Source organism: Balaenoptera borealis (genome assembly GCF_965194805.1).
Source record: "Balaenoptera borealis genome assembly, chromosome: 11".
Classification (NCBI taxonomy): domain Eukaryota; kingdom Metazoa; phylum Chordata; class Mammalia; order Artiodactyla; family Balaenopteridae; genus Balaenoptera; species Balaenoptera borealis.
The window spans coordinates 73,602,178-73,626,068 of NC_138868.1; the positions used below are offsets into that span (position 1 = coordinate 73,602,178).

At 35.5% G+C, this 23,891-nt stretch overlaps 1 protein-coding gene across 5 annotated transcripts in view; it reads left to right on the forward strand.

The window, feature by feature from the left end:
• Nucleotides 1-23,587, forward strand: part of CEP57 (centrosomal protein 57) — a 42,626-nt gene extending 19,039 nt beyond the window's left edge. For 3 of the 5 annotated variants that reach the window (XM_082339966.1, XM_082339965.1, XM_082339964.1), the window contains 9 exons: nucleotides 5,676-5,855; nucleotides 6,215-6,336; nucleotides 9,700-9,816; nucleotides 10,954-11,031; nucleotides 14,146-14,253; nucleotides 14,805-14,882; nucleotides 19,416-19,654; nucleotides 20,485-20,629; nucleotides 22,353-23,587. In XM_082339966.1, the coding sequence (XP_082196092.1) occupies nucleotides 5,676-5,855; nucleotides 6,215-6,336; nucleotides 9,700-9,816; nucleotides 10,954-11,031; nucleotides 14,146-14,253; nucleotides 14,805-14,882; nucleotides 19,416-19,654; nucleotides 20,485-20,629; nucleotides 22,353-22,586 (1,301 nt within the window). In that variant the 3' untranslated portion in view covers nucleotides 22,587-23,587. The remainder of the gene's footprint in view (nucleotides 1-5,675; nucleotides 5,856-6,214; nucleotides 6,337-9,699; nucleotides 9,817-10,953; nucleotides 11,032-14,145; nucleotides 14,254-14,804; nucleotides 14,883-19,415; nucleotides 19,655-20,484; nucleotides 20,630-22,352) is intronic. The other 2 variants (XM_082339967.1, XM_082339968.1) reach the window with 2 other exon arrangements.
• Nucleotides 23,588-23,891: the final 304 nt, after the last annotated feature.

Sequence of the window (23,891 nt, forward strand, 5' to 3'; positions counted from 1 at the left end):
TACATACCAACTATGTGCCACACATAGTATGTAGCAATAGCGTTTGAATTATGAATAATAGGTTGTCTCTTCCCTCTATGGAGTTCACATTTCAGAGATGACTGAAGTTTAAGGAAAACTCTGTATCTGTCTTTGACGCTAAGTTTTCCAGAGGCAATTTGCACTCTCCTACTCAACTAACCAAAATGTATTTAATTTTGAAATGTATGTTCAGGGATACTGTGGGTAAGGAAGATAAAAATTTTAAATCTAGTGTTTGCTGTGGAAGGTCTGTTTGTGAAAATAAAATATGTACAGTATTATTATATTTTAGTATGTCACTTTTTTTCCATCTTTCAGTGTTTAAATTTGCTTCTTGTTCTAGAAATATATTTCCCACTGTATACCTTCCCAATATATGAAGTTAAAAATCTCTCATTGTTCATTTCTACATAGAATATTTTTCACTCAAGGGAATTTCTAGGTAATGTGGTTATTTGAACATAAATGCAGTGGTGCATGACCTCATAGATGTGAGGGCAGTAGAAGGGAGAAAAAAGCAAGAGCTCACTCACATACTTTTCTAAGGAAAAACAAAAGACTTAAGATCCATCATTTCATCACCTAGAATGTTTTTTAACTCAATAAAGCAGGCATGTTTGTATGAAAACTAAATATAAAGCTGAGAAACTATGCCAAATATAACTCTTAAAGTGAAGATATAATGTACATGAACTTCCTTTCATACAAAATCTCATTCTTGACATAGAAAATGTATTCAGGGATGTGTGTGCACATGTACTTACGTGTGTATGTATTTTTAAATATACATTAGCCATTGGTAGAATAAAGTCATTTTGCATCTTTATGGTATTGGATTTATTTAATAAAAACTTAGAAAAAGAGCAGTTAATAAAAACTTAGCTATAAGTGATAGACATTCCCAGTCTGAACTAGCTTTGGCAAAGAATCTTTTTGGTTTACAGACATGCAAGGGAGGATTGAACAACCAAGAACAGAAAGGCAGATACACGGGTGCACTTCAAGAACATTAGAAACCAGGGACTCAAACATGACCAACACTTTCTCCCCATCTGTTTTTTAAATTCTTCTTCTAGCTAGCTTCATTCTCTCTAGCCACAGAACAGCTTTTCCAGATATCAGGAAACATGGCTACTAAAAGCTTGAGTTTTAAGTTGAACTAATTCTGGCTTCAGCTTTTGGGGCCAGAGTCCAAAAATCCCAAGAAGAAAGCCATTGTCTGGGCTTCAGTTGGGTATCCCTGTGGGTCAGTCAGCTGTGGCCATATTTGTGAGAGGGTACTAAAGGAACACATCAGTTGTATTTTTAGCCATGTTGAGGTAAGAGGAAATTACCAGGAAAAGACATGTATAAGCCAGACAAACAGTTCCCAAGATGTATGCTATACTTCATACAGTAAAATATAATAAAAATCAAGGAAACAAAATTAGAAATCATAAAATACAATGAAAAAAATAGGGTGACATTTATCAGGTGTGATGACATTGATTATGTTAAAAAGAAAAAAGAAAAAAAAGAAAAACTCAAGAGTCAGTATATGCTTTTTAAGCCAAACAAAATGACACAGATTAAAAGTAAAAAGCTGGCAAAGACATGTTAGGAACATAACAAATAAAAAGGATGATGGCAATATTACTGTCAGAGTAATTGTCATAGACAAATATCAGCAGTTTCATATGATAATAAATAACAAATAAAACCCAGCTTTAAATTAAGAAAGGGAAATACCTAGGTGCCAGAAATAAAATGAATTTAAGGCCAAAAGCCTCAGGGGCACTATTAGGAGTCCTGGTATTAGATATAAGCCTTAGGTATTGGGGTACAGTAGGGGAGAAGTTGGAATTTTAAATCTAGGTAGCGACTGGAGACAGAAGCTTTAGGCCCAAGTGAAGTGGCTTCTGGAATAATGCTTCCTTTGCAAATCTAATTGGAGAAAAGGAACTGGAATCGCTCAGCCACCTGGCCTGGGAAAGAGGCCATGGTAGAAAAGTCACCTGAGGTAAATCAGCCTAGGCCTGTTCTGTGTGCTCTGTGAGGAGAATACGTGAAGACTTGAATAAATGGAGCTATGCAGTGTTCCTCAGTGGAAACTCTTAATATTGTGAATATCACTTAAAGAATGATGTGTGAGAGCTGCATTTTTTCTTTTAATAGAAAGCTTCACTCATATATAAAGGATGGCCTCACCATGTCAACCAATAACAGATTATAGAGCTATAAAAATAGGAAGTGTGGTTTGAGCCAGTTCAGAACTAGACATTAGTGGAACAGAAAGTTCCTAGACAAGTATGTGTAAGGATGGAATTCTAGAAATGTATCTATAGATTGACATGGAGAAATACTCCTACTTGAATAAGTGTGATATCAACTAGCAAAGGGATAATTTCACTAACTTATAAAAGCATAGGAAAATCCAAAAGGATTTCAACAAAATGTTTATACTGAGATGATAGGATTGTGGGTATCTTGTTTTTCCTTTTTATTTCTGTTTTTTCCTAAATCCTGCTTAATGTGCATTTATTCAGATTTTTTGCAAAAGAAAACTGTTAAACATTACATACTTAAACTTACGGATTTGCAGTACTTGGAAGGAAATTCATATAATCTTAAATACTTTCCTTATCGAGCAAGAAAAGAATGAAAATAATTGTAGTTAACACTGCTGTATGATATATAGGAAAGTTGTCAAGACAGTAGATCCTAAGAGTTCTCATCACAAGGAGAAATTTCTTTTTATTTTTATTGTATGTTTATGAGATATAGAAGTTAACCTACAGTGTTAATTTCACAATACATATAAATCAACCCATCATGCTGGACACCTTAAACTTATACATTGATGTATGTCAAGGATTTGTCAGTGAAACTGGAAAAAAAAAACTAAGCATTAATTCAAGTTTGTTAAAGAACCAGTAGAGCTAAGAAAAGTGGGAGAAAGAATTAATGTTTGGCTTTTGTTTTGTTTTGAAATAAAAATGCTGAAGATTCCAAGGAACTTCTGAGAAAGATTCTAAAGAAATGCTAAGATTTTAAGGAAAGAACATAAATCAGTTATTCACAGAGTTAGAAATAAGGAGAGTATGATAGATGACTGTAGGACTATTAAGTTCAGTTCTCTATTAATAAATGTGAGTGTCTTAATAAAATATTTTTAAACATAGAAATGAGGGGGAGGGGGTTGACTAGAAAAAAATGTTTAAAACTGTCAAAGTCTCGGTAAGGTTCTAGCCCCAAGTAGTTTTAGGGAATAAGTTTTGAGAAATGTTTAAATAAACAATCTCTATGCTATATTAGCCATTTCAGAATGCAGTGAATGAAAGCATATACTTTTTGGGTCTTTTCGTTAATCCAGCATATCCCTGCAATATCATAGTGGTTGATGTATCAAACAACAATAGAGTGTTCCAGCCAATTGCAATAATAACTGTAAATGCAAAAATAAAATACTAGCAAAATTATTTACTGTTAGGTACAGTTTAATGAAGGAATGCAAGAAATGTTTGTTATTACAAAGTTTAATAAATACTCAGTGGTTCAAAACAGGCAAAAAACCTCAAATGGCATGTATTAATTTTCTCTTTTTCTATTACATTTTTTATCTGATTATTCCAGGTGTATCAAAGAATTATTGTTCCTTTAAATACTAGTCTTATGTCTGGGCTCTTTTCCTATTCTCATAGTCTTCTCAGTTGATTTTTCAGGTTTCTGAGTGTGTGTATTCGTGTTTCATATCTGTGTTCTTTCTAATTAGATTGTAGTCTCATTGCATACCAGCAAGAATAAGCTGGCTATATTATAAAATGTATCATTCTCCTATTTGGGGCCTGTCACATCTTAGGCACTGAAAAACTTGGTGAATTAATTATGTTAATACATGGGAATGCGTGCCTTGTTTTGAGTGAGAAAGCTCGATTTTTAAAAGATGGTAGTTCTTCCTACTTATTGTATAGTTTACATGAAGTTTTATTTAAATCATTAGGCGAAATGATTCTGAATATTCAATTGGTAAGAATAATTTTGAAATGTTTTAAAGATTTATATACTGTGGGAGACTGGCAGAATTGTTGTTTATATTATAAAGTTTTAGTAATGAAAATACTGGCATAATATTAATGAAACCAGAGTAAAAGAAAGTCCTGACACTGTCTTGGGTATGTGTAAGTAATAATTATATCTGTATGTATAGATATATGTGTGAACTTCGTATATGATAAAGTTGCCATTTAAAGTTCTTCCTTCAATACAAAAATGTTTGTATTGACTTTTCTTTGACTTAAAGAATTAAATGTAAAAGTGTATGAAACTATAATAAAGGAAAATACAAAGTTTATCTAATCTTGAGGTTACAGAAGAACTTCTTAACAAAGAACTTGATGGGAAAGATTGTTAGATATAGCTATGAAAAATCAAAACATCTTCATATCAAAACTAGAATTAAAGACAATGAAATGGAACGGGGAGACTAATGAAAAATGAGCACAGAAATTCATAAAAGACGGCCAACAATATATAACAAAATATTTAAACTTTTAATAGAAATGCAAAATAAACTAACCAGAGTAGCATGGGTTTCTTAATCAGAATGGTAGAGATATTGTAATTAGTGATGGTCTGTATTGGCAAAGACATGTACTTCTCATGAAAGCATAAATTGATAAAACCCTTTTTGAAGGTACTTTGCTCTTTAAAGAGTCTTTAAAATATGAATATTCTGGGACTTCCCTGGTGGTCCAATGGTTAAGACTCTGCTCTCTCAATGCAGGGGGCCTGGGTTCAATCGCTGGTCAGGGAAATAGATCCCACATGCCGCAACTAAGAGCCCGCATGCCACAAGTAAAGATCCTGCATGCCGCAATGAAGATCCCGTGTGCCACAGCTAAGACCGGCTGTGGCCAAATAAATAAATATGTTTAAAATAAAAATAAATAAATAAATAAAATATGAATATTCTTTAATCCAGTAACTTAGTTTTTCAATTACTAATTGGTCACAAGGAAATAATCTTTTAAGTCTATCTGATTGCATGAGGGAATGCTCACAGTTCCATAATGCTAAGTGAAAAAACTTAGATCAATTTTTATCTCAATTTATGTTATACATATAGGAAGAGATTGAAAGAAATGACCAAAATTGATAGTCATTATCTCTTAGGATTATCAGTTCTTCTCTTTCTTGTATTTTCCTGTGCTTTCTACAGTGAATATGTATTACTTTTATAATCAAAAGCTTTTTGAGGGGCAGAGTGCTTAGGTTTTTTTTGGAAATCAAAAAGAAATAGTCCTTTATGTGCTTGACTATTTTTAGCTCTATAATTGGATTCTGCATGTGATCCTATTAGTAAAACAGAAAAGATTTATAGTTAATAATGTGCCTTGGGACAGTTTATGAATTTTGTATGATTAGCTAAATATTTTTACCATTTTATAAAATCTTTGAAATGTTTTTACCATGGCAGTATGCTTTTTACTTGAGTACCTAGCACATTTCAGAGACTCAAAAGATGTCTTTAAATGGAGTTTTTTAAACAATTACCATGTGATGATAATTCCCAAAGAGTGATCCTCCATCAATTTTATTTTTTATTTAGATGAGTTTATTCTTTTTCAGTGAACTTTTTCCATATGTATTATAGTATCCATGTTTTTATTTGGCAGCTATATTTTCTGCTCTGAAGAATCTTCAAGATAAAATTCGACGTTTAGAACTTGAAAGGATTCAGGCAGAAGAAAGTGTGAAAACCTTGTCTAAAGAAACAATTGAATATAAGAAAGTACTGGATGAACAGATACAAGAAAGGGAGAATTCAAAGAATGAGGAATCAAAGCACAATCAAGGTTTGTTTAATTATGAAGGAAATGAAACACTATCAAAATAAGTATTATAAAATCACTCTAAAAGAAATTCCACATTAGTGTTTTCTAGTGCTTAGTGTCTTCGAGCACTACAAAATTACATTTATATTTGGGAGCATTTTGTGGAACAAGTGCTGATGTCCTGTATTATATTTACTGTCTGAATTCAAGGCAGATTAGACTAACATACAGAAAGAGAATGACTTAGGTCATCTGAAAAGGCTTCTAGAGCTACTGGAAAATGTTTATTATACATACTGTAGATTCATGTTAAGCAGCTTGTTAAAACTAATACTTGTGCGAGTGAGCTAATTTCTGCTTTTCTTATGTATTCTTTTTAGAGCTGACATCTCAGCTGTTAGCTGCAGAAAATAAATGTAATCTTTTAGAAAAACAATTGGCATACATGCGTAACATGATAAAGCATGCAGAAATGGAGAGGACATCTGTATTAGAGAAACAGGTATGTTACTTCATAGAGTCACTCTCAAGAAGAGTTAGTTATAGAGAAAATTAAGTTGATATAAAGACCTTTTTTCTCAGTGAGGACTAATGGTGCTGTTACAAATAATCAATTCTCCGTCCATCTTAAAAGGTAATAGTACCAGTAGTTCATTTTGAAAAACTGCTAGTGGAAGCTTTGAGAAAAATGTGGTTTGTTTTTTCAGCGAAGCTAAAAAGAGGAGTTTCCTTTTTGGATGACCCTCACACACACTGCCATATCCTCTACACACAGCTTTGACAGCTTCTGCTTTGGAACAGTACAACAGCATAGGACTGAAATTACTTGGGATCAGTTATGGTGTCTGAAGATTTGACTGGTCTTCATTGTTTTTGCTGTATTTGGTAGAGTTCTACTTAAATTGGAAAAATACTGTACATTTAATTGTGTTTTCTTTCCAAGTCATGTTAACTTCTTTGTACATTATCAAAAGTATAAATAAGCATATTACATACCTCTCTGCCTCTTGAATTTTATTTAAAGACTCAACTCAGGTAGCACATTTCAAGGTTCTTTATACTTTGAAAAACTTTTTTACAGTTGTTATTTTAACAAAAATATTTTGCTCTGTCACACCAGAGGTATTTTAATTTCAGTAACCTATGCATTTACGAGAGGACATCTGCAACATCAGTCTCGAATATATTTTTTTAAAACATACCTCCTTTTCCTATTATGAATATAGAATTTGAATTCATCATGAATACCACAGTTTCTGGGCATCTTAACTTTATTATGCAAAAGTTGAATGTCTGTATGCTTAATATTTTGCTGGGTACTCTGCAGTGTGAAAGAAATTAAATGCTTTCCACCTTAGCTTTCGGTCATAGCTGGAGATATCAAAGAAATATTTGATTGCACAGCAATATTTAAGAGGATGTTTCAGCAATTTTCATTTGTATTATAGGTCTCTTTACTATGCCATTGAGTTTATTTGTGACCATATTTTTTTGTTTCCAGTTGGGTCCTCTTCAGTCCACCTATTTTTGTTATTTTAATGTACCATTACTTTGCTTTTTATTCCTTCATTTTATCTCTTTGAACACTATAAAAATTCCCAGTCTTTTTAAAATCATTTTTTTTCTTATGAGAACTGTATACGTATATGTATTTTTTTTATGATGAACTCTTATTCTTTGGAGTTATCTTGGGAATTCCATACTTCTAAGTTGTGTAGGCAGCCTTATGAAATGCTTGTGGATTTGCCTTTGCTGGGGCTTGATGGGTTTCCCTGGTTCTGGTCTGCATTTATGATAGTTAGTTGGCTTTGGGCTCCTGCATCGTGCAGATGGTATGTTGCCTGAGATTTATGTCACGTTCTTTGTGTATCTTATACACCAAGGCTATAGTCTTGCCTCATGTAATATTTGGCTTCAGTATTACTTGCTTTTGATTTATCTTTTTTGTACCTGAAGAGTTCCCTTTCTTCAAACTTGCTATGCAATTATTATTATTTCTGTGTTTTCTCTGACACTTTTATGTGATGAATGGGGTCGGGAAAGGGATGGTGAGTTAAATCTGCCACATGATTGGAAATGGCAAAACATTATGTACAGTTATACGCAGTTCTCTTCATTGGCATATTTCCGTTCTCGGGTTAGAAAGCATTTATAAGACAACAGTGAGATGTCTTGACTAATATTGATATAGCTGTTAGACATATATATATGTCTTTGAATTAAGCCCTGTTTTCATCAGTAAAGTTTGATTAGTCTATTTTATAAGAGTGGTTCCAATACTGGAAGTGAAGTGTGATTTGTGCCAATATTTAACTTAATGTATTATTTCAAGGGCAGCAACTATCCACTAAGGTGGGTAGGAGGAAATTAGTAGTTCACACAAATTCCTGAGAAATATATTGGTTTGTATTACTTTGTCATATTCAAATTTCTGTTAGTATGACCTATTGCTATAGACTTGTATATGAAGATACACTGTTAACAAGTTCACATGCTTATTAATGTTTTGCTTTTTACCAGTAGACCTCAGTTTAGCATACTTCCACTTCTTATCCTAGTTTAATGGTTTATCCTGTGGCTGTCAGTCCTTAAATCTGATAGGTGGCAGTCTTTTCAAATCCTTGACCCTAAGCCTGAAAAAAAAAAAAATGATGGATGTTTTGCATAGATTTCAGAGGAAGTATAAATGATACATACCAAAACCCTGATTATTGCCTTAATTAAGAGATTATTTAAGAGAAGCAGACTAATTACAACTATTTGTGTGTAGCCTATATGTCTAGTAAATACCTTCATTCAGAGAGTATTCACAAGTCTTAGTATAGAGAACCAAATGTTATAATAGTATATAGTAAGAACAAGATTTCACTTGTATTTGTTAATTTTCCTCTGGTTTCATCTTAATATTGTTTTCCTGGAATTCCTCTGTAGTACCTAAGTAGTTGTATGAAAGGCCAGATAACATCCCTAGTACTTATTTTACTTGTAACTGGAAGTTTGTACTTTTTAATTTTTATTTTATATTGGAATGTGGTTGATTGACAACGTTGTGTTAGTTTCAGGTGTACAGCAGAGTGATTCAGTTATACATATACATGTATCTATTCTTTTTCAAATTATTTTCCCATTTAGGTTATTATAGAATATTCAGCAGAGTTTCGTATGCTATACAGTAGGTCCTTGTTGGTAATCTATTTTAAATATAGAAGTGTGTACATGTCAATCCCAAACTCCCAATTTATCCGTCCCCACTCCCCCACCTTTCCCCTTTGATGACCATAAGTTTGTTTTCTAAGTATGTGAGTCTGAAGAAACTTAGTATTTTTTGATTTTTCAAAGGACTGATTTGTAAAAGTCAGTTTTACAATTGTCTAGGTCATAGCCTACCTTTTCTCAAGTAAAGCTGGTTAGTCTCATTTTAGGTTATTGGTTTTTTTGCCTGGCTACGGTTCAAGGTTTTATATGGTGAAGGAATCTCAGATTCCTTTTAATTTTTTCAGGGAATTTAGATTACTTTTGATTAAGACCTGTAGATCAGATACTTAGGATAGAAGCATCATGAATGAAAAACTATTCATAGGAACACCTTTCTAAAAGTATTATTTTCACTTGTTCAATAAGTATTTATAGCCACTGTACTAGGCAAGTGGAGACCACAAAAATCAGAGACTACTGTGATTCTGTTTTATAGTCTTGTAATATAATAACATATATGTAAGTATAAAATAGTACACTAAAAATACAAGAACTTTGAATAATCAAAAAAAAAGAAAAGCCAGACAAGTAGCATACAACATAGTACTCTCAGTGTTAGTTTTTCAGTTTTTTGTCAAATTATTATGCTGTATTTAATATTGTTTCCCAGGTTTCCCTAGAAAGAGAACGACAACATGATCAGACGCATGTTCAAAACCAACTTGAAAAATTGGATCTTCTTGAACAGGAGTATAACAAGCTTACCACAATGCAGGCCCTTGCAGAAGTCAGTGAAAATCTTTTTTACTCATCAATGCATAATATTGGTTCTTATGTAAAATTGGTTATTTTATAATACTGGATATTTTATAGGAAAAAAAGTGACCTTGTAACAAAGAAACATATAGGAATTTTTTTAAAGGAAGAAATGTAAATTTGGAGAGAAAGTTCACATTTTACCATCCTAGTGTACATAAGGAAGGAGTTCTTTTTGAAAATGTTGAAAGATGAAGTGTTTTTGAGTATCCTTAAGGCTTGTATCACTTCGTTTTTGTTCTCTGAACTAATTTTAGTTTTTTGTTTGTTTGTTTGTTTTAAATTTTTATTTATTTTTGGCTGCATTAGGTCTTTGTTGCTGTGCACGGGCTTTCTGTAGTTGTGGTGAGCGGGGGCTACTCTTCGTTGCCGTGCGCGGGCTTCTCGTTGCAGTGTCTTCTCTTGTTGCAGAGCATGTGCGCTAGGCACGCAGTCTTCAGTAGCTGCAGCACACAGACTCAGTAGTTGCAGCACACGGGCCCTAGAGCACACGGGCTTCAGTAGTTGTGGCACGTGGGCTCAGTAGTTGTGGCTTGCAGGCTCTAGAGCTCAGGCTCAGCAGTTGTGACGCATGGGCCTAGTTCCTCTGCAGCATGTGGGATCTTCCCAGACCAGGGATCAAACCCATGTCCCCTGCCTTGGTAGGCGTATTCCCAACCACTGCGCCACCAGGGAAGTCCTAATTTTAGTCTTAATTGATTCATTTGGGAAGTATTTAATACCACTGAGACTATAAAGTTTCACATTCAGCTTCCATGTAGTCCAGGGGTCCCCAGCTGATTAGGAACCGGGCCACACAGCAGGTGAGTGGTGGGTGAGCAAGCAAAGCTTCATCTGCTGCTCCCCATTGCTCACATTACCGCCTGAACCATCCCCCACCCACCTCATCCGCAGAAAAATTGTCTTCCATGAGAAACCGGTCCCTGGTGCCAAAAAGGTTGGGGACCGCTGATGTAGCCTATATGGCTTCATACAGAGGCTGTGTTCTTTGGCCGTGAATTTTACCCATAATTCTGTGGAATTGTAAAGGAGAGTCATGGATAAAAAGTTTACAAATAGACACGGAAACTCCTTTCACTGTTATCACTTTTAATATTTTTATCACTAGAAAAAAATGCAAGAGTTAGAAGCAAAACTGCATCAAGAAGAACAGGAAAGGAAACGTATGCAAGCTAAGGCAGCCCAGGTAAGTTGAAATGTGAGCAGGTAGGCTCCTCACATTTCATGCTACTCTTTATATATAAATAGATGTAGATGCGCGCTGCTTTGATTATTTATAATTTGGAATGGTCCAATATATAAATTTGCAGACTTAGCTTAATATGGAAAACTATAAACGTATTTTTACAGGCAGAAAGTAAAAGCTGAGCAATTCTTTAGGGTTTTTTTAATGGTGGGCTTTCGATCAGCTTTATTTTTTTTTTTAAATCAATAGACTAAAAAATATCGGCGACTGTATACATAATATAATACGTAATCATCTAAAACTTTTCACATTAGTCACTATTGGAAATGTTTGAAAGCCTCATTCAGTATCCTACTTGTAAGTGCTTCCCTTTTTTGGTGGCCTCGAGACACTAGGTCAGTAGCTGAGGTAGTGGGCTGCCCAACAGGTGGTGACCCATACTAATTTACAAAAGCCACCGTATAAGGAAAATGAGCTCTGCTCATTCCTAGCCTTGAATTTTTATCCCATGCAGTGGCCACCAGGTAGAATAGGTGAGGCAGTGTGAATTCACGAATCATTGAGTTTATATATACCAACTAGAACTGCATTTCTAGAAGATATAGCAACATTTCTATATCCAACATCTTACAGGCTAAATAAAATACTTCTGTATATAACTGAAGACTCGCCCCATGTGAGCTTATTAATTCAAATACCTCTCATTTATTGCCCCTCCCCTTCCAAAGTCTTTAAGTTTTGTAACATTTACATGTATCTTTTCTCATAATATTAACACAAGAAGCAGGTCCTGATTCCAAAACAATTAGGAGAGGAGGCTCTGCAATTCAGGTTGTGGCCAGATGCCAGCGGTGTCCTGGGCTCACTTCATAAATGTGCTCGCAGGACTGTAAACATCTGTTATCTCATCTTTGTTATCTTGTCTATTTTTTCCAGTGCTTCCCAGAATTCATTGACTTAACATATTCTCTTTCTATTAAACCCGATATATTTTCTTTCTCAAATATTTACCTTCTGATCAATTTGTATGTATTTTTTACCTCTCTGTGCTTTCTGAGTTATATAGTCATGTGGCTTTATTTTTGACCACCAACAAATTTTGAGATTACTTGGTTTCTCTCCCCTTTCCACACTTTAGGGTAGGTAGGCCACTTTACTGTGCCTCTGTTTCCTCACTCATAACATGCAAACTTTAAAGTTATGCTTTATATACATTGTGGTGGTGAGTTCTATTATACATGAAATACAGAATTAACAAGTTCATTATTTTATGAATTTAAAAAATTATTTTGTGGTAGTTTTGTTTTGTGTTTAGCAGGCAAAAAGTTGGAACCAAATCAGTTATTACTGATAATATATCAGTAAAGGTTTGTGTTTTGTTTTGTTTTTAATTATTTATTTATTTATTTATTTAAATTTATTTATTTATTTTTTGGCTGTGTTGGGTCTTCGTTTCTGTGTGAGGGCTTTCTCCAGTTGCGGAGAGCGGGAGCCACTCTTCATCACGGTGTGCAGGCCTCTCACTGTTGCGGCCTCTCCCGTTGCAGAGCGCAGGCTCAGTAGTTGTGGCTCACGGGCTTAGTTGCGGCTCACGGGCTTAGTTGCTCCGTGGCATGTGGGATCTTCCCAGACCAGGGCTCGAACCCGTGTCCCCTGCATTGGCAGGCAGATTCTTAACCACTGCGCCAGCAGGGAAGCCCTCCATAAAGGTTTTGAGTTCTGATAGTGAACACTGTTGTCGTGGCAGAACAGGGTCTGGGGTTGATACGTGGTTCCAAGTCTAACCATAATTTGTGTAGTCCTGGGCGAGATATGTAACCATTCAGAGCTTGGGATTTTACCACTGATACTGGTCTTTATTTACATCTTCTTAATGTTGGAGAGATCGAACGAGAGAAAATATAATGAAAGCACTTAAAAATGTTAAAACTCTGCCACACAAATATATGACAGCTACTGGGAAGAACTTAAGAAGTTAAAATAGTTCACATTTTTTTTGTTTTGTATACTGTTCAAACTCATTGGCTTCATAGGTCTTCCAGAGTAGTAATTTCATGTTCATGGAATTATATCCATTCAGTTTACTATGTATAAAGCATCGTTAGAAGTGTGGGAATGTAGACACTCCTGAGAGTAGGAATCCCTGTGTTCCTTTGTCACTGAATAAATTCTGTCCCCAAAGAATGCAGTCATTGTGGGAAGCATTAGTAATGATCTCAGGATTTCTTTTAACTAATCCACTGGTTCTGAGTGTTTGAGCTCCATCATAATTTCCTGAAGAACTTTAAAATACTTTTAAAATATAAATTTCCCCAGCCTAGAATGTTTAAAATCATGACGTCTGGAGAGGCACCTGACAATCTGAATTTTCTCATAAACTCCAGACAATTTTGATACATAGGCAGGTTTGAAAACCACTATTCTAGACAAATACACACAAACACAGACACACACAGACACACACACACATACCTGTGTATAGGTGTGTAATTATATGTTTTAAGGAAAGTTGAAAAGAGCAGTCCTTGTTTGAAATCCTTAGTAACTGTGGAATTTCTACCATATTAAATTAATGTAGTTACTCAGCTTGTAGAGAAAAGGGCTTGATAACATTCTCTGATATACCTTCCAGTTCTTTTGGACATAGATTTCCAGTTCCTTTTTCTTACATTGTTAAGTGTATGAGTTTTTAAAAGAGGAAGAAATTGTACTTTGTTCTCCAGCTGCTTTGTGTCTAGCGCTGTTGTATATGCCGTGCATGAAAAGAAGAAAATGTTGAAACGTTGGTTTGGAGTTAGAAATACTGCCTTTAACTCATTAGATATAATTTAAGGACCAACCTCAAATAAGGAGCTAAAAGTTTCCAGGCTAAGTGAAAGGACAAATTATAGGACAGCACTTTAAGTAAATTGAGAGAGTGGTATTGATTTAAAATATTGGATAAATGTTGACGGATTGATTCCAGATACAGCTACACAGCTATGATGGGTTTTTCATTCTATACTATACGATACTACTGTAGGTTTTTTACAGGCCTTTATGTGGCAGATCTCAAATTTGAATCATAGCTTTTATTTCTACAGTATTAACTTTAGGCTCTCATATTTTTCCTAGTTGCAGACTGGTCTAGAAACAAATAGACTTATCTTTGAAGATAAGGCAACTTCATGTGTTCCCAATGCAAAAAGAATTAAAAAAAAGAAGTCAAAACCACCAGAAAAGGTATGAAAAAAGAACCATTAAGTCAAAGTGCTGGTTATTACTTGGCATAGTTTATGTGAAAACACTTACAAACCATGTGGTACTTCAACCTTGGATGAGTACATCTCTTTCATTCTCAGTTTCTTCATTGGGAAAATAGGGATAAGTAATATCTACTTCTAAATGTTCACCCTGACAGTGAGATAATATATATGAAAGTGTTAGAACTACATAGCACCGCACAGATGTTAGTTATTATTCAGTATCGCATTATCTTTTGCACTTAAAAGTTTATGTATATACATATGCACGTGTGCGTGCGCGCACACACACACACAGTTTCTCTACTGAGACTGTAACTGATGTTTTGTCAGGAACTATTTTTTCTTTCCTAGCCTTCCCTAGGCTAGGATATGTGTTGACGAGTATTATTAGGAGCTCCAGACCATAATGCCAATAGAGATAAAACAAGCAGTAGCCCAGCAGTAAGCTGAAGTTTCAGGTTAGTCCTATATAGCCAGCTTTTATCATCATGTGAGTAAAATTGCTCTTCTTTTTTCTTTTCCATGCAGAAAGGTTCTAGGAACTATTTTGCTGCACAACCACATTATAGATTATGCTTGGGTGATATGCCATTTGTAGCTGGAAAGGTGAGTTGGTCGAACTCTGGCTTTTTTTGTACAACTTAGATCTTTGAATTAAATCCACTCATCTGCCTGTATACCTATAAACGGCGGAAATATTTTTCAGCTTTTTTACCAATTGGATCATAGTGATGTGAGAATGAGATGAAGGAAAGTTTTATGGGACTGTGGGGGAGCAGGGAGGAGACTGGGGGGACACTTTAAAGCAGGTAGAGTATATGCAGAAGGGAAGTTATGAGCAAAAGCAGAGACTCTGGTTTGCAGAAGGTGTGGTTGCAGATAGGAAATAGTATGTTTGTAGCACTGGATTTTTAGTATCAGCCCTGTTGATTTGTATTTAGATATAGATATTTAAATGAAAAGAATTCGCATCCTCTTTGTCCTCACATGCTTATTATAGGATTCATTCTCCAAGAAGCAGTCATACATAGACTTGAATCTTAAGTTCCTTTAGTGCTTAAAAATGTGGAGATGATAATTTTATCAAATATCAGCAAGTACTGGGTGATTTCTAAGAAGTGCTTAACATTGTGTTTATACCACTTTTTCATTGATGTTTGTGTTGCTGGTTGTTTCATGTATAGATGCCTTGAGTATCCAACTAGATTGTGAATTTGAGAAGCTTGAGGAGTAAATTTTAATTTTAGGTATTTATTTGTTTATTTTAACCCCACAGTAAATCCTCAGTGAAAGCTTAGGGAATTAACTATTTCCTAGCTTTTCCACTTGCCCTTTGTAGATGCGTGCGGCCAAATCACTTTTAAAAAGTTTTGTCGTTGGCTGTCCTTTACCCTAAATTTAACCTCTTCTTGGATTGCAGACCATCTTTTGACCTACCAAGGTCAAAAGGTTCATCTTTGAACCTTTGTTCCTAACCAAGGTTCTTCTACTTTGCCATAGAATCTTTGAGTTGGGCTGGAAACAGTTTCTCAAAGGATGACCAGCTGCATCAGAATCACTGACTATGCATCTGAAAAAGCAGATTACGAAGCCCCACCACAGTTCTACTAAATCAGAATTTTCTGGGTGTGGGACCTAGAAAGTATAGTCAGTTGTTCCCGAGTCTCAATCTAATGTTCATTTAGATTTGGGACCCACTTAGTACAGTTCCCTGTCCAATGTCTTCATTATGTAAACATCCAGAATAATGGTCATGTACTCTGTCCAAATACATCTACTGATGAGACCTCATTATACCCTCAAACAGCCCTTCACAGTTCTAGACAGCTTTATTTGAAAGTTCTTAAGTGCGATGAAATCTGTCACTATAAATTCTACTCATTGGTATTTTTTTCTGCTCTCAGGGATCCACATAGACCAAATGAACCCTTAACTATAGGAAAAATTTTAAAACTTTAGAAGATAGCTGTACCTTTTTTTTAGCCTTATACTGATAATAGATTAATGGGTTTTTTTGTTTTTGTTTTAATTAACTATTTTTTGGCTGTGTTGTGTCTTAGTTGCAGCATGTGGGATCTTTGTTGAGGCATGCAGGATCTTTTGTTGCGGCGCAAAGGCTCTCCATTGCAGTGTGCGGGCTTCTCTCTAGTTGTGGTGTGCCAGTTTTCTCTTCTCTAGTTGCAGCACGCAGGCTCCAGAGCACGTGGGCTCTGAAGTTTGTGGCCCGTGGGCTCTCTAGTTGAGGCGCCCGGGCTCAGTAGTTGTGGCGTGCAGTCTTAGTTGCCCCACAGCATGTGGGATCTTTGTTCCCAGACCAGGGATTGAACCTGCGTCCCCTGCATTGGAAGGCGGATTCTTTACCACTGGACCACCAGGGAAGTCCCAGATAGCTGTATCTTTATTCTCATCTCCTTATTCTAGGTTATAAATAACTATTTTTCTTCAGCTATTCATCATAAGATATGCTTTATGAGTTTCTTAACCACCTCATCACTCCCTTCCTAAATCGAATATAGTCCTCTAAATGTGGTGTGACTAGCACAGGATAGAGAGCCTTTGTCATGTTCTGGATAGTCTGTTAACTCAGCCGAGCATCACAGTGATGTCACGGGGAAGCCACAGCATCCCTGTCGCTCATTAATTCTGGAGTCATCTGAAGTAATAGGTCTTCTGCTTAGTCCTAGCATCAGCCTCTCTAGGTCCTATACTTGTGGAGTTGGTTGTTTTACACAGAATTTTTAATCAAATGAAGCGCTATAGGAATTGATTCACCCTATCCCACATTAGACTAGAATCTAGTTCAGTCTTCCGTTTTATATGTGTTATCCCCAAATTTAATTTGCCTATCTTTGGTAATTCTCACTGAAGTCATTAATACTTGAACAGGACAGGTTCAAAGATAGGGCTTTTCAACCTGAGGTCTTCTTTTGAAGTTGTAATTTGTACTTTTTGTGAAATATTCAAACAGCTAAGAATGTGCTGTCATCTGAGCGTTTCCCAAACTGTCTGTTGTGGAGGACCAGTTTTTATTTTTATTTATACATTGTCATAAACCAGTACATTTGTAAAGTGAAATAAAGGTGAATTACTAGAAAAAATGAAATTTAAAAGACAAAATACACGTTCCAATTTTTTAAATTACTGGATTCAAGACATAAAATTTCCTTAATAAATGGAGTCAGAAAAATAACAGGAAAAAGAACTTCAAGATTCTTTTAGCTCTTCTAGTTCCTTTGCCTTTCCATGTGAATTTTAGAAGAAACTTCTCTACCAAAGAAAAGGTCTTGCTGGAATTTTGATAGGAACTGTATTAATTTGGGAGGATTGACATCCTTGTTGAGTCTTTCAGCCCATGAGAATGGTACATCTCTTACTTATTTAGATCTTTGATTTCTTTCATCAGGATTTTCATCATATTAGTCCCATTCCTGTTTTATCAGATTTATATACAAATTTTTTGAGCGATTGTAAATTGTATTGTTTTAATTTCAGCTTTTACATGATCATTGTTAGTATATTTGGGTTTTTATGTTAATCTTATATTCTGTGACCTTGCTGAATTCACTTATTAGTCCTAGGAATTATTTTTTGGATGTACGTAAGCTTTTCTATGTGAAGAATCATGTCATTTGTAAATAAGGATAGTTTATTTCTTCCCTTTTAATTTGTGTGCCTTTTATTTCCTTTCTTGCCTTACTGCACTGGCTAGGATTTCCTGTATCATGTTGTAAGTAAGAGTGATGAGAGTGGATATCCTTGCCTTTTTGCTGATCTTCAGGGGAAGGCAGTCTTTCACCAATAAGTATGATATTAGCTGTAGGTTCTTTGTCTGTGCTCTTTGTCAACTTGAGGAAATTTCTCTCTGTTCCTGCTTTGCTGAAAGTTTATACCCTTAATGGGTATTGGGATTTTTTCAAATGCTTTTCTTCATCAAATGATATGGTTATGTGATTTTTCTTCTTTACCTTGTTGATATGCTGGATTACATAGATTCATTTTCAAACATTGAACTAGCCTTGCATTCCTGGAATAAACCCCACTTGGATGTGGTATATACATCTTTGTATATATATTACTAAATTCAATGTGCTACCTAACAACAAAAACTAGGATAAAAAGAGCATCTGTTTAGCTTAGCTGAGTGGTTTGCAAACCTGGCTGATTAGAATCAGCTGGCAGACTTTTAAATGCACACTTCTAAGCCCTGGCCACACGCTGATGGAGTTTGGCCTGCTGCCTCGGACTGTGCACTTTAACCTGCTCATGGAGCCGCGCTGGCCCAACCATCTGTTTATGAATTGAAATTGCACATTGAGACTTGTGTAGTGTTCAAACCAAAAAGAAAAATTTTGAGAGGGCTACCAGGTTTTTCCCATTGCTTATGTGACAAACGTGAACTTAATGCTTCCTACTAGAGGACAGAGAAATGAATACGGTAATAGTCCCTACCACCTGGAAGTGCTTACACTACTTAATATATTAGTGAAAAAGACATGCAAACACAATTACAATATTTTGTGATAAATCCTGTGATCGAGATAAATGCCATAGGTGATCTGAGAATGGACCAATTAATTACCTGGATGTTTTAAGAAAGTCTTTACAAATCATGTATTTGAACTGGTTTTTAAAAATGGTATAAAAATTGGCACACAAAAGAAATGACATGTGCAAATACAGTTCATTCAAATAGTGGAGAACAGGTAGGAGATAGTGGGACATGAGGCCAAGGTGTAGAAGTTGCAACTTAGTGTTATAGGGCCTTGATTTCTGTGCTGAGGAGTTTGGACATTAGAGTCAGCGAGCTTAACATTAAAGGGTGTCAAATAGAAGAACGGGATCAGAATAATATTTTCGGAGGATAACTGATAGAACTATGGAGTTAGAGACTGAAGAGACTGGGAGCAGGGGACAATTGGGGTGTTCGTCCATAGCTAATAGAGATGGGTGTGTAAACTGAGTGGGTAACACTAGGGTGGAGAGTAAGGGGAGACTGGAGATGCACTGTACACCAGGAGGTTTGTATCACAGGCTTTTCTGCGGAGGCGGAGAGGGTCTTTTTACCCAGGCTTAGGGGGGAAAGAGAAAACATTTTTCTAGAGGATGTGGCTTCAATTACTTCTCTTCATTTTTCTTCAGTCCACCAGCCCCAGCCATGCCGTGGTAGCCAATGTTCAGCATGTCTTACATCTAATGAAGCAACACAGTAAAGTCTTGTGCAATGATCGAGTAGTCAGCAGTGTTCCTTTGGCGAAGCAAGTGTCTTCACGAAGTGGGAAAAGCAAGAAGTCAGCAGCGCCTTCCCCCTCTAGCAGCATTAATGAAGAGCTGGCAGAAGTCTTAGAGACTTTACAAGATGAATTTGGGCAGATGAGCTTGTGAGTTTCAGTTTTTTCGTTTTTTAGTTATATTTAGTTCTAAAACCTCATTTAACTTCTTGGTGACTTTATTGTCTTTCATATTTCAATATTTTAAGAAATATTTGTTGAACACAGTCCTTGCACCAACCACTGAACAAGTTACTAGGACTTTAACCAATACAACTGTTCTGGGTGAAATCTCTCCTTTTTCTATAACTGTTAAATGTTTTGGAGACCAAGGTTTACATTTAAGTTTTATTTCCTTGTTTGGGAGCTTGATCTACATTGACTTTGGCTAAACGTAACTGATAAGTTAGGAAGTGAGTGTTTGAAGAACAAGATCCTTCTCTAGACTTTCCTTTTCTACATATGTAATGCTCTTGTTGGGGAGGCAGAGATGTAAATAATTAGTGCTTTGAAATTAAGAACTCTTCTTGCATTTGCATCCAGTACCTTTTGTAAACTTTTACACTATCACTAATAATATGGAAAATTTTGCTCTATTTTAAAAAATTGGGTCTTTTTTTTTTTTTTTAGGTTTTTTTGTTTGTTTTTTATGTGGACCATTTTTAAAGTCTTTATTGAATTTGTTACAGAATTGCTTCTGTTTTTTTATGTTTTGGTTTTTTGGCCGCGAGGCATGTGGGATCTTAGCTCCCCGACCAGGGATCGAACCTGCACCCCCTGCACTGGAAGGCAAAGTCTTAACCACTGGACCTCCAGGGAAGTCCCAAAATTGAGTCGTTTTTTAATGCGCAGAGCAGTGGTCCCATGGTGAGTGAGATGTAGTGGACTTAACCAGCTAACATAGGAAACTTAACCAAGCTCTCCTTCTGTTTTTTATACAGTGATCACCAGCAGCTTGCGAAACTTATCCAAGAATCACCAACCACTGAACTGAAAGACAACCTAGAGTGCGAACTGGAGGCGTTAGTGGGCAGGATGGAGGCAAAGGCCAATCAAATAACTAAAGTTCGAAAATATCAAGCCCAGGTAACTCTGTTTTCCTTAACTCGTTTCTAATGATTAAAAAACAAGAGTAAAACAGAACAAAACAACCCCTTTTCTTCAAATATGTTAATTGATGCCCTTGTAAGTGTATCATAGATAGAAAGCTACAGGAGGTATTTTTCACTGTAGACACTTATTAATTCATTGCATTAGTTATTAAGAATTGGTGTTAAGCAGGCTAAGAAAGAAGACACTGTCTTGAAGTCTCTTAGAGTAGATTTTATAATCTAAAATACATCTTCCAAGTACTGAATATATTTAATATTCTTATATGAACAAGCTTTACCTCTGTGATGAGTTTAAATGGTTCTAAGTTTACCCAAGTCTTTTTAAAAACACCTAGAAATTCTTAATTTCTAAAGGAATAAATCAGATGTAAATATGTGAAAAAGATCTTTAGTTCCATTTATGTTACTAATTATATTAATAAAACAACCATGTATTTAGCATCTACTAAGTGCAATGGGAAGTCACACTCCAGGGTCTCCATCCAGAGAGAAATGTAATGATTGGTGTATTTAAGAGATGACTGTGACTGCCGGGAGGGGGATAGAGGCAGGAGAGAGGCTGAGAGACCAGCTACGCCGTTTAAGCTTATCTTGATCAGAGGTCACCGGTGACTGCAGTTGGGGAGAAGTAGACAGATTTGAGGTGAGTCTTGGAAATAGAATTATCAGGGCTGCTTGCTGCTGATATCATGTGGTGGAGGGAGAGGACAGTGGTACGGCTGACTGAAACGGAGAAGACTGGTAGCAGAACAGGTTGGCAGACATTTATTAATTGGCTGCTATGTAATAGGCACAATGCTGAGTGCTCTATGTCATCTTATTTAATTTTCATGGAAGGCTTATGAGCTGAGTATATATTTCATTTTACAAATGAGGAAGCTGGAGCCAAGGTCCTGGAAGGTGGGCATCCCCTAAAATGAAATTATGTCACTTGCCCAAGGACATACTGGCTCACTGGTAAATGGCAGAGGTATGATGCAGACTGGGGTCTTTGCAACTCCAAAACCTAGCTTTTTAAGCATTTTTTTTCCAAAGTTCACATACTAAAAATAAAAGAATAAATACAAGCAAATGATTCCTATAGGAGTAATGATCTAATTTGTTTCCTGTACATTAGATTTAACTTTATTCTAATGGAAAACCAGTGTGCCAGCAGCGATTTATTTCAGCCAGCAGCTAAAGTAGAAATAAAGCTCCCTATTTGAAATTAAATTATTCTAAAAGGTGAAATAATAAAATTAAAAATCCTTTTCATAGTATTATTACCATTACATCCCTTCATCCATTTGCAACGTGCTTCTTTGTCTGTGCAGACTAGTTTCTAGGATGCCTTTCTCCTTCGTGTATTAAAATCCTGTCTTGCATTTCCCATGTCAGATTTTTTTGCCGCCTCCTTGAGACCTTCCCCTGAACTCCCTTGCTTCTCACTCACCCTGTGCTACACTTTGGCAAGTCTTAACTTCTGATACAGCACCAGAATTGATGTGTTGACTCTTGTTTACAGGTTTTTATGTCACTATATATTTTAAACACTGTTAAATGACTGGTACAATAGATTTTTGAAGCCTTTAAAAATATAAACCCAGAATATATTATATGCATTAGTATGTTAGTATGAGAGTTAGAAATACCAGTTTTCAGAAAAATATGTTTTCATTAATTTCTCCTTTTTACCCTGCCTTGGTTTTTTGGTGTAGCTGGAGAAACAGAAGTTGGAGAAGCAGAAGAGGGAATTAAGAACCACCAAAAAGACTCTTGATGAAGAAGGAAACAGCAGCGGCCGTTCTTCTGCAACCACAGGGACCACAAATAAGAAGGACTCTGCCAAACCGAGACCTGGAGAAAAAAGCAGGAAAAATCTTCAGTTGTTGAAGGACATGCAAACCATACAGAATTCATTACAGAGCAATAGTCTGTGTTGGGATTACTGACTGGTACCAGGCCATAAATGTTATTCACATAATCCGTACCTCATCAGTCAGATGTTGACAGTTTACTTTCCAGGTCTCATACTCTTACGTTGGAATTAATTAATAGCAGGTATTAAGGGGCCCAAGCTTCATTACACAGGCTTCTTGTGTTACGTATCACAACTAAATGTTAAACAATCTAAATGGAAACCAGGGGAGTTTTAAAGGCCAAGAAGCCACACGTACTCTGTTTCTTTCTTTGAGATGAATTTGCTGTACTGAGATATTGCACTTTGTAAACAGATTACCAATTTTTTACTTGTGGGTGTGATTTTTTTAAATAGTTCTATATATCTAAGTAAAATGAGGTTTAAGTTATCAAAGTATGAGGCTGTCCCATAGGCAGTGTTTGAAAAGTCTCATTTTTAAATCTTCCCCTGGCGTGAATCGCCCACTTCTCCTTTTCAATGCAACCATTAAATGTACTTTGTTTCAACTATTGATGGAGGTTTTCTATATTTAAATATTTATACATATTTAAGAGGATTGTTTTCTTTTGCTCTTTGACACTTCAAACATTGATCAATGTTAAATACACCTTTATCGATGTTAATCCACCATTAAAATTATTTTGAAGACCGAAGCATTCATTTTAAATCAGTTAACTGTGAAGATTACAAAAGCATGTTTAAAACTATAAACAAATTGTAAATGAAGTAAATGAGGTTTTTAGAATGAAGAGAGAACGGGAGGTGTTGTAAAGCATGTATGTTTGTATTTTTAGATAATACCTGTTTGTAATCATGCTATTTATTTCAAGGCATTATGGTTTTTAATCTTAAAACTTAGAAGAACCCCTTGGCTATTTACTTTTATTGATGTACAGTGTGAGTGCAGTATTAACTGTACACATGCAGTTGTCATTGTGTTAATAATGTAAATCATAATTTTGAATAGATCAAGACATGTTAACTTTTTATAAATTTGCCACTGAAATCAATAAAGCAGCTTTTTTAAGGAAACACTGAAATTTTCCTCAACAGCCTGTTAATAAAGGCTTTATTTGTTGCAGTCTCTCAAAAAAATACGTTTTTAAATAGGACATTAACGTATTATGAGAAACAGTAAGAATATATGGTATTTAATACATAATTTACTTGCCTTTTTCATGCTTACATCAAAACTGGATTATCTCATGGTATATGTTAAGATACTCTTAAGAATACTAATGAACATGTTAACTAGATATTAAAGCGATTCCTTTTTTGCCTCCCCTGGGATTGAAATGGAGTTCCAGGATTTTATGTAGACAAGAGCATGAATTGT